General features: G+C 41.7%; 1 protein-coding gene across 6 annotated transcripts in view; it reads left to right on the top strand.

Moving 5' to 3' along the window:
- The window catches only part of Pde4d (phosphodiesterase 4D), an 840,110-nt gene that overhangs the window by 558,444 nt on the left and 268,145 nt on the right, over nucleotides 1-13,521 (top strand). The window contains exon 1 of one of the 6 annotated variants that reach the window (XM_075976086.1): nucleotides 12,188-12,925. The exons of the other annotated variants lie outside the window; for them this stretch is intronic. Coding sequence (XP_075832201.1) covers nucleotides 12,861-12,925 — 65 coding nt within the window. The 5' untranslated portion in view covers nucleotides 12,188-12,860. Of the gene's footprint in view, nucleotides 1-12,187; nucleotides 12,926-13,521 lie in introns of those variants that run through there. 6 annotated transcript variants of the gene reach the window in all.

Raw genomic sequence — 13,521 nt, 5'->3', positions numbered from 1 at the left:
TCTTAGAGATACACAGGAGAAGTTTCTTGTAGAAGAATGTGATTTCTTAAGGCAAAATCGTCACACTATAGTAGTGATGGATTTTATTTACTTCAGAATTCTGATGATTGAAACAAAGAAAGGCCCTGTCTTGTTTATTTTATTTTATTAAAGATTGTTTTTCTTATTGATTCATGTGTGTGTGTATGTGTGTTGTGTGTGTGTTTGAGAGAGAGAGAGAGAGAGAGAGAGAGAGAGATCCATTGCTTAAGGAAGCCAGAAGAAAACATCAAATCACCTGGAAGCAGAGCTGTAGGTAACTGTGAGCTGACATGTGAGTGCTAGAAACCTTCTTGGGTCTTCTGGAAGAGCAGCAAAGCCTCTTAATCACTGAGTCATCTATCCAATCTTGCCATGTCTTCTTTAACAATAAGAGTTAACAGAGCTCTGAAGGCTTTGGCTGTGTCTACACTTTTCTAAAAGCATCTGACCTACATTATCTAACTTAATTCCCAAACACCCTAGTTTCACTCATGTTATGACTGAGGAGTCTAAGACATAAAGACCAACTGTTGGGGCTGACGTAAGAGCAAAGCAGGTAGTGTTGATTTGGGTGGTGTGACCCTAAAGTGTTCAGAACCCCTAGCTAATAATGCTTTTTTTGGTAGTGCCAAGAGTATTAGACCCAGTCATTCAACTTGAGATGGGTTTGTTTATTTAAAATCGAGACATAAGAGTCACATTACCTCTCCATTCAAGAAACTGGACAGGTACATCAGTTTATACAATTCTAAAAGCACCGTTCACCTTGTGGTTCATGTTGGCGGTCCACCCGAAGACCATGTAACATGAACCTCAAACTCGGTGTGGAACTGTTGCCTGCTTCCTTACACAAAGCACCTCGTACTGGTGATTCCCCCAAGTGACCCTGAAACAGTTTCAGTTTACATCTCTCCTCATTCTTAGAGGCCAAGATCAACAGTAAATGTCCCTAAATAATTTTAATCATTCCAAGACTGCTGGAATGTTCTATGAAGTGAATTAAATCGACTTCAGTCGTTTTTCCTCCCTCCCTTCTTTCTTTCCTTCTTTTACATGTCAAGCAAACATTGAACGCTAGCATTCGCAGAACCATTATCTGGAATCAGGGACAGAGTGCCTGCAGATATAAACCACTCTACTACCCCTAGGGCAGTAGAGCCCATGATGACCTCTGGGTGACCCTGCTGAGCTTATGAGAAGAGTGTCTCAGTCCTCAGTGGAATGCACCTGTGAGCCCACAGCCAAAGTGCCTTCAGTTCCCATTGAGTAAGGAGAGCCATTCAGGCGTTGAAATCTGACCTCACAATCTACCTGGGCTGTGCCCAGCCCTTTTACCGAGTGACAAGAGCCCATTTGCGTCACCAAAGCCAGAGTATTTCCATTATATAGTAGATTTGTTAAGAAGAACGACAAAAAAGAAAAAAAAAACTGACTATCCCAACTTCTGCTGAATAGCTTGTGTCATTGACAAACAACACACTCCCCTTTGTCTTCAGAGAGCAAAGTTCATTACAAAGGAAGCTATTGACAATATCCATTGAGCAGCTGAGCAGAATGGGAGTGAGTTTTCAACGCTGGCAGCCTGTTTGCCTTGCTCCACCTCTGCTGTGTGTTTCCTTTTTCTTAATGCAGTAGGAACGTAGCCTTCCTTCAGAACTGCATCCCTGAGGCGGAGTAATGACGGCTGATCATCCTGCTGTACCGGTCCTTTCCTAGGGATTCAGTCTGCAGGGCCACCCATCAGATTCGGGTTTCTTAGTTCACAAGCCAGCTGATAAATATTTTAGAGGAGGATTTACCAAAACCTCTTTTTATTTGCCTGTGTAATATCCCAAACAGGATTACCTGATACTTTGATCTTGCAATATTGTGTGTTCAGTTATGAGAAACAGAAAGAGGAAGGGAGGCAGTGGATGTAGGGAAGGACAGAGGGAAGGAGAAAAGGAGGAAAGAAGGAAGGAGGGAAGGAAGCAAGCTGAGCAAAGAAGGGAGCAAGGGAGGAGGGAATGAAAGAATAAGGGAGAGAAGGAGGGAGGAAGGGAGGGCCAGTGGGCTACAGTTGTGGTTACAGGAATTCATGATTGTGATCCCAGCTGTTTGGCCAAGGTCTCGTGGGTACCCTAAGTTTGAGGACAGCTTAGGCTACAGAATAGCTTATGAACAAACACGAAACAACAAAACATTCTTAAGGACAACAGCATCTTCTAACTCTCAGAAGTAGCAGCTATACCTGAACATTTTCTTTAAATTATCCGTATTACAAAGGCAAACCCACACCCAGTGGATACCTTACTTTGCCTCATTCGCAAAGGTAACTCCAGGGCGCTGAAATGCCATGGAAGCGCTACCTGGAAACAGTCCACATGTCTCTTGACATGAAACACCTCAGACCAGAGTTACCCTCCCTTCCCCACCCTCGAGACTCTTGCTATCCTCAACAGCCGCCTTGGCTCTCAGGCTCCGTGCCTGTACCCCGTGATCTTTCCCTTGGCCTGTTATAATGTCTGAATACTGGGGAGGGATGCATTCAGCAGCTCCAAAATTATACAAAGAAAGCTGCGAAACTGGCAAGGAAGAAGTTTCATTAAGTGTTCAAAGCATAACATTCTGTCGACTTCAATCATTGAAAGTGAGTATTCATAAAAATTTTATGATTTACTTTTGAATAAAAACCTGGGGGATGATGACTTTTTCATTTCACAAATTTTCCCAGAAATGCCAGATGACTGAAAAGGGGCCAGGACTTCCCTTAGTTATATGTATCCAATAGTAGCCACAGGATTTAAAAGCAAAATTAAACAGTCTCTTTCCAAATTACTTTCTTACAGCAAAACCAGTGTATAATGGGGGAGAATGAGCCTATTTTAATCTGTGGGGAACAATAGGACACGAAGGTGTCAGAACCTGACCTCCTCATTTGTAAATTGCAACTAAAACTAGCTTCTACTGTATGTCTTTAAAATGACTGCACTTTGATAATTTGCAGTTACCCTAAGGTGTGATCCTTCAGAAAAAGGTTAATGAACTATTCTCTGAAAAGCCTCTGAGTCAATAAAGGAAGTAGCTCCGGTCCTGGAGGAATCTGATTCGCGGCAGAAATGTCAGCTAAAAAGGAGACTTGATTTCCACAGGCCGGGTGGGAGGATGCCTTCATACAAGCTCTCCATATGGAATAACACTCTGCCCTGAAAATAGCGCTTGGCTTTGTGTCTTCTTTTAGCTTTCCATGAAGAAACTGTGCCAAGTGCCACATTTGAGCTTCAGCTTTCCCGCAGACATAGCAGAGAAAGAAGCTTCTCGAAGGAGGCCGCAGACACACCAGAGCCATTTGTCTGAAGCCCGTGGTCCTGGGTTGTTTGTGGCTTTTCAGAGTCCACTGAACCCTTGGAATGAGCAGTCTGCCTTTCTTTCCAGAAGAGCACAGAATGATAGGCAAGGTCGGGTTAGATAGATAGTGTCTACGTCGGCGTTCACAGCCCCTTTCCCAAAGCTCTTCTGAACAAGTAAACAACTAAGCAAACAGTGAATATGCTAGACTCGTGGACAGTGCTGAGGAGCAGAATAAAGTTAGCTATTTTATAAGGGAGGAATCAACGTAAAACATCTTTTTGAAAAAGTTGTTACTGAATAGCACATTCATTTCTGTATGTATTTTCTCATATGACAATACTTGTAGGTTTCAATTTCTGTGATGGAAATAATTAATTTTTAATGATTTCAATATCAAGCACACCAGAGAAAACTAGGGCAGGGATCCTGACTCATCTAGCCTCCCATTTTTACCTGAGACTCGCTCACTTTCATAGTCAGTATTTCCAAATAGTGGGTTATTTCTTCTTATACTTTGCTCATTATAAACCACATGGACTTAAATTAAGAATTATAAAGTTAAAATTACTTTTTCATTGAAATGCTGCATCCTGTGATATTTGTGTCTTCATCTTGAGATTCAGGTTTTCCTCAGGTTGCACATGGCCTTGGTAACTGAGTCTAAGTTTCCATGTGAGATCTTGAGTGTGCCCCTTACCATTACCTAGACGCCAGCTGTCTCAGTGATTTGGTAGAAGAAATACTGGTGCCAAGCTTATTTGTGTGCCGAAAATGGCAGTCGAGCGATTGAGCCCAGCCAGTGTCTTGCCCTGAGCCTGGTCAGCATAGGATGAGCAGGGTTCCTCTGTGGTCTTCGGCTCTCTTTCTCTAGAATGACAAAGCTCACATTCTGTCCTGGTTCTTCCATTTGCCTCTCTGGGGATGTACTGCTGGCCCCTTATTTAATGAGCATGTCTGCAGTGTTCTCTGGAAGTTGGTAGAAATGCAGGCATGCTAATCCATGAACGCTTTGTTATTAGTGGCTCGAAGTAGGATCAGGGAGCATTGACTGGGATACGGGCTTTCCACCATGGAGACAGAGGCATCGTTCATAAGTGAATAGGTGACTGATTGGGGCATAGTCTCCCACATATACTCAGTCCCTTCTCCATGGTCCTTCAAGCTGTAGCACTTTCTGGAAAAAGCATTCTGTTGAGTTGAGCTTCCAAAAGGTCTCTCTTACTGTCTTGGGTGAATGGCACATTACAGAATGGCTACCCCAGGTTAAAGCTATCTCTCCAAAATGCTAGTCAAGTACCTTTCCTTTCTAAAGAGTGATACTGCCATCAGCTAGATGACCCTTAGACCCTGCCCTACACATTGCTATTGCTTTGAGTGGATGTTTTCTATCATAAGGATATTGCAGGGTCTCTGTTTTGACATGCACAAACATACACACACACACACACACACACACACACACACACACAAAGGTGGCTAGAACAATTTTTAGGAATAGAGGTTTATGAAAAGGAAAATAACAGGACTCAGTTTTAGAAGCTTAGTTCTAGCCATGAAGCAAATGCTACGAAAATACAGAGGAAGGAAATCATCTCAAAGAGCAGATGTTGTATGTCAAAGAAAACATATTGAAATGTGTGGCCAAGGATGAGCTGACCATACTCATGCACCACTTCCCTTAACAAGAGCAGGGAGATGTTATCAAGACGTGTCAAAGGCTTGTCCACCCCTGGTGACCAAGGGTTTGTTCTGTTGTCAAATAAACAACCTGAGAACCAGACACTAGAGTAGTAGTAGTGGTTCTGGCAGTAGAACTATAACTTCCGTAGTATTTACTCTGAACACAAAAGCAAAGAAACAAAGTCTGCTTTCAGGAAAATCCCAACATTACTGGGATCTAAGCATCTCCTCGGGACAGATCCTGTTAGCCTGAGTTCCTTAGTTCCCACCGAGTGACTAGGTCAATTGAAGATAACTTAGTGATTCTGAAGAGTGTCTTCCAGAAGGAATGTAGCACTGATATCTGGGGGAGGAGAGTCCAGAGTTAATTCCTGAGGAAGAATAGAGGTAAAAGCCAGAGGAGTAGTCCTGCCAGAGAAGGGCCAACACACATCTGAAGGGAAGGGTGGGGGTAGGGGCGGACCAGCTTGTGCATCCACCTCACAGAATCTGAAAGGTAGCTATTTTCTGGAAACATCTGCTCAAAATTTTTGTCCAGGGTGATGCTGAATGAGGGTGGGCACATAGTAGAAATTTTAATTTCCTACACAAAGGGGGATGGAAGGGACTTTGTGAGAAATAGTGCACGTTTAAAAAAAATCAGAAAACGTAATGTATCGTCAGTGTCTTTGAAAGATAACTCAATTTGGGAAATAATTTTGATGTAGAAAAGGGGAGATGGGAAAACTATACATGATGAATTCTATAAAGGTAATCAGAACTTTGAGTATAAACTAAGATAAAAGCATAGGATAATGATTTTAATCCAAACATTAATGTAATATTTGTGTGAAATAGCAGCATGCACTTTTAAGTTTTAGAACCGCTTTCCACACAATTGCATTGGTTCTTCTTTCCAGGCATATTTTTAATAGCAAGTATTATTCAACTGGGTGCTTAGTATACATCCAGCAGTGTGCTAAAGTTGTGTGTGTTCCTTTGTCCTCGTAAAATTCTATTTTATCTCCACTTCATAGCTGAGGCAGCAGGGATAGAGAGAAAGTTAAACAGTTTTTGAGATAAACCATCAGCGCTTGGGAGAGTCTAACATTCGATTCAGACAGTCTGACTCCGCATCATTTTCTTACAGACTCTTTCTAATAGCTAAGCATCATCTCAAAGAGCAGATGTTGTATGTCCAAGAAAAGGCGCTTGAAATGTGTGCCAGGGATGAGATGACCACACTAACGTGCCACTCCCCTTAGCAAGAGCTGGGAGATGTTGTCAGAGAAAGGAATGACAGAGCTCTGAAAGAAAGTTTGGTACATTTTTTTTCCATACTTATTACTTGAGGGCTTGGATTATCATTGAAACTTCCTTGAGCAGTTTAGATAGGTTATTTTTCAAACCTGATTTTAATGAAAACCGCAAATTTTCTCACAGTGTTAGAAAAGAAGGGACCCATTTGTAACAATGATCTATAAACTAAATACAAATATATATTTATATTATTCTAATATATGGTCTACTTAATATATCTTATTTTTACTTTATATTCTGGGACTGATATCAAGAGTTAGAAATTACTCGATTAAACATAGATCACTATTAGGGCCTCAGAATGGTGATATTACAATACTATTATCAAGGTATGCACTAAAATGCACATATTTAGACAATAGCAGAGGAGTGTGTGTCTTAAAATACTAAGCATTGGTCAAGACAAAGATGTTTCCTCTTCAAAGTCAATCAAATAACTGGTAGAAAATTAGTGAAAATAACTCTGAGATCCCATCCAGTTCCACTTAGAATATTTATTAGTCAAATTTCTAGAAACAAAAAGAAGAGATAATGGTTGCCAGGGCCCAGGAGAAGAGGTACTAGGAAGCTGGTGTGTAATGGGCACAAGTATTCAGTTAGCCACGTGATATCTGGAGATGGATAGTGAAGATGGCCTCACAGCAGTTAAGATGTATATAGCACCACCGAACAATGGACATAGAAAAGTTAAACTGTAAATAGCAATGACAAATTACTATGTAGGAACTAGAAAGGTGGCCCAGCAGTTAAGAGCCCTTGCTATTCTTCCCAAGGACCCATGTTCAGTTCTTAGTACCACAGCAGATAGCTCACAACCACCTGTAACTACAGCTCCAGGGCATCTATCAACCATGCCCTCCACAGGCACCAGCACCCACACACACAAACCCACATGCAAATGCATACTCCCACACATAATGAAAAAGAATAAAAAGAAAATCTTTAAGAAGTTTGCTACTGAACTTGAATTCCCAATGGAGCTGTATGATAAAGAAAAGCTTAAAGTACTTAAGCTGTGGGAGACAGAGTGATGGCTTCCGTTTGAAAAGAATCTTATGCGTTTCTGACTTTTTACAATGGAAAATAAATTTTGCTTTTCTCATTTTGGTCTAAAAGGATCAATCAAAGTAATAGTTAGGACCGCCCCAAAGGAAAGCAAAGCAACAAAAAGGACACTTTGAGAAAGCTAGGAGATGTCTGTAATTTCTAACCTGTGTGTGTGTGTGTGTGTGTGTGTGTGTGTGTGTGCATGCATGAGCACATAAGGGAATGAGCAATGACATAACTAAATAAAGGGTAACACAATGGAGAAGGCTGAGCTACCCCCAATACTGCAAATAAAACTTGGAAGATGTCTGATTCAAATAAAGAGGAAATAATGATGGGTATATAATATGCTCTTATCTACTGGCCCTTACCGTTTCTCTGCATGGAGAGTTTACATTGCTTCTCATTTCAGAAAGAACAGATTCAAAGATACTAGCCCAAGGAAGCAAGGTACTCATGCAAACAGGAGAACTAAACGATTGTGCTCAAATGCATCACTGGTATCTCCAGGACTATTTCCTCTCACACAAGAAGCAATTCTAAGTGGTTATAGATCCTGCTCTAAAAAAATAGGACAGTGCCAAAATGGGTAGCCCCACAAATAGTGTCATAGGAGAAGGCTCTGGTTATAGGCACATGTATGTGCACACATAACATGGAGAAAAGTTTGGAGATAAGCTATAACTAGCTCAAAATTTTTAAGCAAATTATTGCTTGGTTTTGTGCATAAAACTCTTTTTATTTCTCCCTTGAAGGGATGTGATAGGTCCTTAAGAATATATACACTGCCTAAAAGCTAACATGCAGAGTATAACCTGCTAGCATTGAGGAAGGAATTGACATGTAATACTGATAACTTTATAAAATGACATTTTATAAAAAAGCAAGAAGTCTAAAGGTAGCCTTCAAAATATAGTACTCTGGGCTTCCTAGAATTTGATAATTTTGAATTCTGTTGTATTGCCTCGAGTTGTGTGTATAGGAAATATAATTAGAGGCCAAAAGGTAGCAACTCAAAATTCCCCTCTACAAAATGAAAATGACATGGTTCTTCTCAGTAACAAGGAAATGTTGCAAGAGTTCAAAGTAACTTGGTCATTAAGGTTCAGACACAGTACAGAATGCCAGGAAGCTGTAAGAACGGATATCCATGGTCATTTTTCTTAAGGAGGTGACTTGACATATCTGCAGGTCAGAACTTCATTACATAAGACAGGCTTGAATACTTAGCTCAGAATATGGTTCTACCTTGACACCTGTGCTAGACAGTTTGGAAAGTGAATGGTGTCTACTATAATCCAAAAGTAGAAGTTTACTGAGAAGGCAAAAAACTAGACATTAGACAGGACACTGTAACGTGAAGATTATTTGGGAAAAACTAGATTGTGTGGTAAAAATCACTCCTTAATATCTCCTTGAGCTGGTGTCAGTTGACATCTCATATTTAATTCATGTTAATTGACAAATGTCAGTTTCAACAGCTCCACCCACCATTAAACAATAAGAGAAATAAACCATATCCGCAGGTGCACCTTGTCTATTGGAATGCCCGAGATTTCCTTCAAGAGTTTTGCAGTGCATTGTGGGTCCTAGTAGCTGTATTTGAGAAATGTTAGGTAATTTAAAAATAACGTTTTTCTGTTAGTGTTCAGTTGTATTTCGGAGAAAACGTAATGACCATTTTCAGAATAGATAAAAGTACTTTCTAAATTTAGCTTAAATTCTAAAAATGACTCAGCATAGATACAAATATCAGTAATGATATAAGTGGGTGTCCAAATGAATCAAATTTGAAGAACATCATATTACTGATGTGGGAGTGATTTCTTTCTTATCTGTTGCTTTCATTGGTTAATTAATAAAGAAACTGCCTAGGCCCATTTGATAGGCCAACCCTTAGGTGAATGGAGTAAACAGAACAGAAAGCTGGGAGAAAAAAGCTGAGTCAGGCAGCCGCCATGATTCTCCCACTCCAGACAAACGCAGGTTAAGATCTTCCCTGGTAAACCACCTCGTGGGCTACACAGATTATTAGAAATGGGTTAGATCAATATGTAAGAGCTAGCCAATAAGAGGCTGGAACTAATGGGCCAAGCAGTGTTTAAAAGAATATAGTTTCCATGTAATTATTTCGGGGCATAAGCTAGCCATGTGGGCAACCGGGTGCCTGGGACACAGCTTCACTGCTCTTATTTCTACAAATTACATGGTGGTTTCATTCAAGAAGATATAGATAGAGGGATCCATTAAATTTTCCCACCTCTAGCAATCCATCAAAGGACAGTAACAAGTAATTAGAAGGCGAGCTACACAACACTACGCTACTAAGTAGATGAGAGAAGTGGAGACAATGGCAGCTTCTCATCAACTGTGACTCCCCCACACTCTGTAGACAAAGGCATGTGCTTCATAAGGCCCAGTTCTCCCCACCTGGGCATCCTTGCCAACCTGTACATCATCACACATTGTGTAAAACAGGGGTGTTTGTATCCCCTTAATTTGGAACAGGCATGCAGATGTCCAAATTGTGTTTTTGAAATTTCAGTGGAGAAAAAAAATAGGATAGGAATAGCATTTAACCAAGAGGTAAGTACCACTCTGTTTTATTTTAATTCGGTCATTTCCTTTACTGTTAGCAGTAGGAAAAAAAAAAGAACTCTTCAGGCTGAAGGGAGACGTATCGCTTCTCCTTTATATTGGCAAAATTGCTATGCCATTCCTTGGAGCTGCTTAGTTGCATGTGTTTTCATAATTCTGGCTTAGGACCTGTTTCTGCGTGGTTGGGGAGGATGTACACGAGCCCCTATGGGGCTGGACCTCAGTGTTCCATAGAGGCCCAGCCGTTAGGTGGTTGGGCCTTCTGAGAAAGGTTTTTGGACTCTGGGGGTAAGTGTAGACAAGTAAGTCACAGGTGCTACTTCTGCAGCATGTGTGGCAAAGAAGGGTGTGGCAACAGAGTTAGTAATCTCACTGGGACAGTGTCCTTTCAGGGGAGCCAAGACCATGGGGGTGATTGCTTCTGAGAGCTTAGCACGCAGGGCTCAGACACTGTGCTTTCTGGTCCTTGTAGTCTTTGTAAATGGCAACCAGAAAATGTTTGGTAAACCTTAAAACAAGAAAAACGGTTTTTACAAACGAGGAGGAGCTGTTTCATTTTACTTGGGCTGGAGATTTCCCTCCTCTTAGCCACTTTCACATTCCCAAAATAAAGAAGGCAAACCTTCCCTAAACACCCCTTCTCCCCCATCAAACGTTAGACTAGTCGCTTCATTAGCTTCTTTGGAATTTCTAGAACTGTGTGTTTAGGTAGCTTGCATGAAATATAGGGAAGTATGAAGAATACACTAGACATGGGTCGGGACTGAAAAGGTCCAAATGTCCCTGGGTGGTACGGGAAAACCGAAAGGCTTATGGAAAGAAGTATATAAGAAGAAGTTTATTGACATTTGCTTTAGGAAGCCTGAGAACCTCCATAGAGGACGAAATCAAAATGCACGCTGAGGTGTGAAGGGTTTGTTATTGTAATAAGTGGCCCCCGTCTTTGCCGGACTTTGTTCTTTCTACATCAATTTTCCAAGCTGTTTGGGTGGGTCAGCCACACTCCAACATCCTGTCTCCAAATGCTAAATAAATACCAAGTTCACGTCAGCCTAGGAAAGCCAGGCACGGCTAATGTCACGGAAGATTCAGAATGCTTATTTTCACTTGATAATTCACCTTCAACATAATTGAAGTTGGCATACCCAGAGGAACATATATCCTTTGTGTAAATGTTCGGAGAGGTAGACCAGGCGCGGGGGAATGTTCCTTTTTCAGCCACTGGAACATCTGGAACTAGCTTGCAGTATAGGTACCATGATAGAAGAGTTCTTTTTTTCTTAATATTTTGAAAATCTTAATTAAAATATAATTACAATATCCCCCTTCCCTTCCTTCAACCCCCTCCCATGCTTCCCTTGCTCCCTCTCAAATTCTTTTCCTTGGATTAATAAATATTGTTACATATTTATAAGCACAAATGTATATAAAAGGCTACCTCCTGGTTCCACTCAGGATTGCTTTCTTATATGTATATGATTTCAGGGCTCACCAGTTGGCATTGTACCACCAATTATTTCAGATGCCACTTGTGGGGCAGGTTCTGTTCTTGGAAATAATAAAGGTTGGGCAGGATACAAAGCTTCATACTTTACTGAAGGACTGCTAGGGTTAGCCAGTCTAAGTCTGCATATGCAAATCAATGGCATTCCATGTCACTGTTTTTAAAAATTAGCTTTAAAAAATAACAAGAGTACAGGTAGCCACTTTCCTTCCAAGGTTACAGTATATTTATTTTTTCAGTATAAATACCCCATCAGCTCCTCATCCAAGGCAGTCTGTTTCCAGAAGCTTTGCTGAATTTCCAAGGGACATCCACATCTCTGTACCAACCTAAAGTGTGACTTTTTCTTTTTAATGTGTTGGAAATGAATTTCTGCTAAGTCCTCAAATCCTCTCAACTTTGGTCTTGAAGAAAAATTTCAGTGTTCCATGATTCCATGCGGTACTTTCTTTTGTATTTGATAAAGAAGGAAACTCCAGTGGTGCGTCCCTTCTAAAGGTGCTCAGGGAGGAAGGTTTTCCAGGAGTAGCACAGACAGCTGCTTTTCTAGGAGAGGGCTTGGCTTTGAAAGTCTCCTTGCTCTGCCGTCTGCGTGGCCGCTTTGCACTCCTGCCTTCTGGATTCAGAGTTCCGCCCCTTTGCTTTGTAAGTCAGCAATTGACCAGGCCCGGTTGGGCGCTTTTTTCCCCCTTTCTCACTTCCCTGCGATGTTTTGAACTGCCTTCTCACAGACGTCATTCAGCCCTTGAGGAATAGTTTCTGCCTGGTGGGTGAGACTGGATGATAGTTCTCATTCACAAAGACTTGCAGCCGGAGTCCTCAGGGGAAGCAGCGGAAACTGGTTTGACAGGTACCTCGACCCACCCAGCCCACCACCGAGCTGCTGTCCTCCTGCGACCCCCTTTCCTCCACGGAGAGCATTGTCTGTCGCCGTCCCCCCCCCCCCCACCCGCGGCTGATCGCCCTGAACTGAAACTTCCTTGACAGCTCGCCCTCTGTGTGGCACCCGGCTGCCAGGCACTTTCTTTTTTCTACCTGAGTGAGGCTTGGGGAAAACCTCTAAGTCCGTCGTTATGGAATTGCAAAAAGGAGATTAAGTGACCCATTCGCTGAGCTGGCTTCCCTTGTGATCCAGATGGAGAAACGATTCAAAATCCAGTTCCTCTGTTGGCAAGGCAGGCGGAGAAGGAACTCCCTTCGGAAGAGCCCGGGGCTTGGGCATGAAGCAGGAAAGCCTGCCGGCTGCCTGCAACACTGAGCTGAGACAGGAGGCAGCCTCTCTGACCCTGGAAAACCTTCAAAGCCTTCTTTGTGGCAAGCTAGCTGATGTGTATTGATCAGAAGACTTGAACATTTTCCTTCTCCGTCTCCCCTCTTCAAAATGAGCATTGTTATGAAGCCGAGATCCAGGTCCACAAGTTCCCTGAGGACTACGGAGGCAGTTTGGTAACGTGTTTCTCTCCCACTCCCCCTACTTCTTTCTCCCTCTTCCCCTTTAAGACTGACAACTCCAGTACTTAGTAATTGCTGAGGAGGAGTGATGCTAAAGCTTTGGGGAAGAGTGTATTTAATTGGCAGCTCCCTTACTCTTTATTTCCCTCCTTAACCTGCCCTATGTAAAAAGGTGTGTGTGTGTGTGTGTGTGTGTGTGTGTGTGTGTGTGTGTGTGTGTTAACTCCTTGTGGACCATAGCAATTTATCTAAGAGTCACTTTTAAGGAAGGGAAGAAAGTGGTTGTTTTTAAAAATGGAAGTTTACCAGCTCTCACGTCTGATTTGGTGGTGTGTTTTGTCACCTTTTTTTTTGAGTACTGCAAAAATTGCCTTGGGTGCTGGCAAGGGTTAGGAGTTAATGAGGCTAGAAAGAAAGCTTCAATGACTTAATAGAAAAGCACCAGGAACACAAAACCATGTGGCTAAACCCACATCAAGTTCTTTGCCATTCAATCATCTCATCTTTATTTATTAATATGTTTAGGGTAATATAAAAGTTTTACTTTAACGAAATATAAGTCCATTTCAATTTAGTCTAATACACATTCT

Source organism: Microtus pennsylvanicus, chromosome 6, assembly GCF_037038515.1.
Source record: "Microtus pennsylvanicus isolate mMicPen1 chromosome 6, mMicPen1.hap1, whole genome shotgun sequence".
In the NCBI taxonomy this organism is placed as follows: domain Eukaryota; kingdom Metazoa; phylum Chordata; class Mammalia; order Rodentia; family Cricetidae; genus Microtus; species Microtus pennsylvanicus.
The sequence above is the reverse complement of the archived record's forward strand: the minus strand, read 5'-3'. Positions and strand labels throughout refer to the sequence as shown.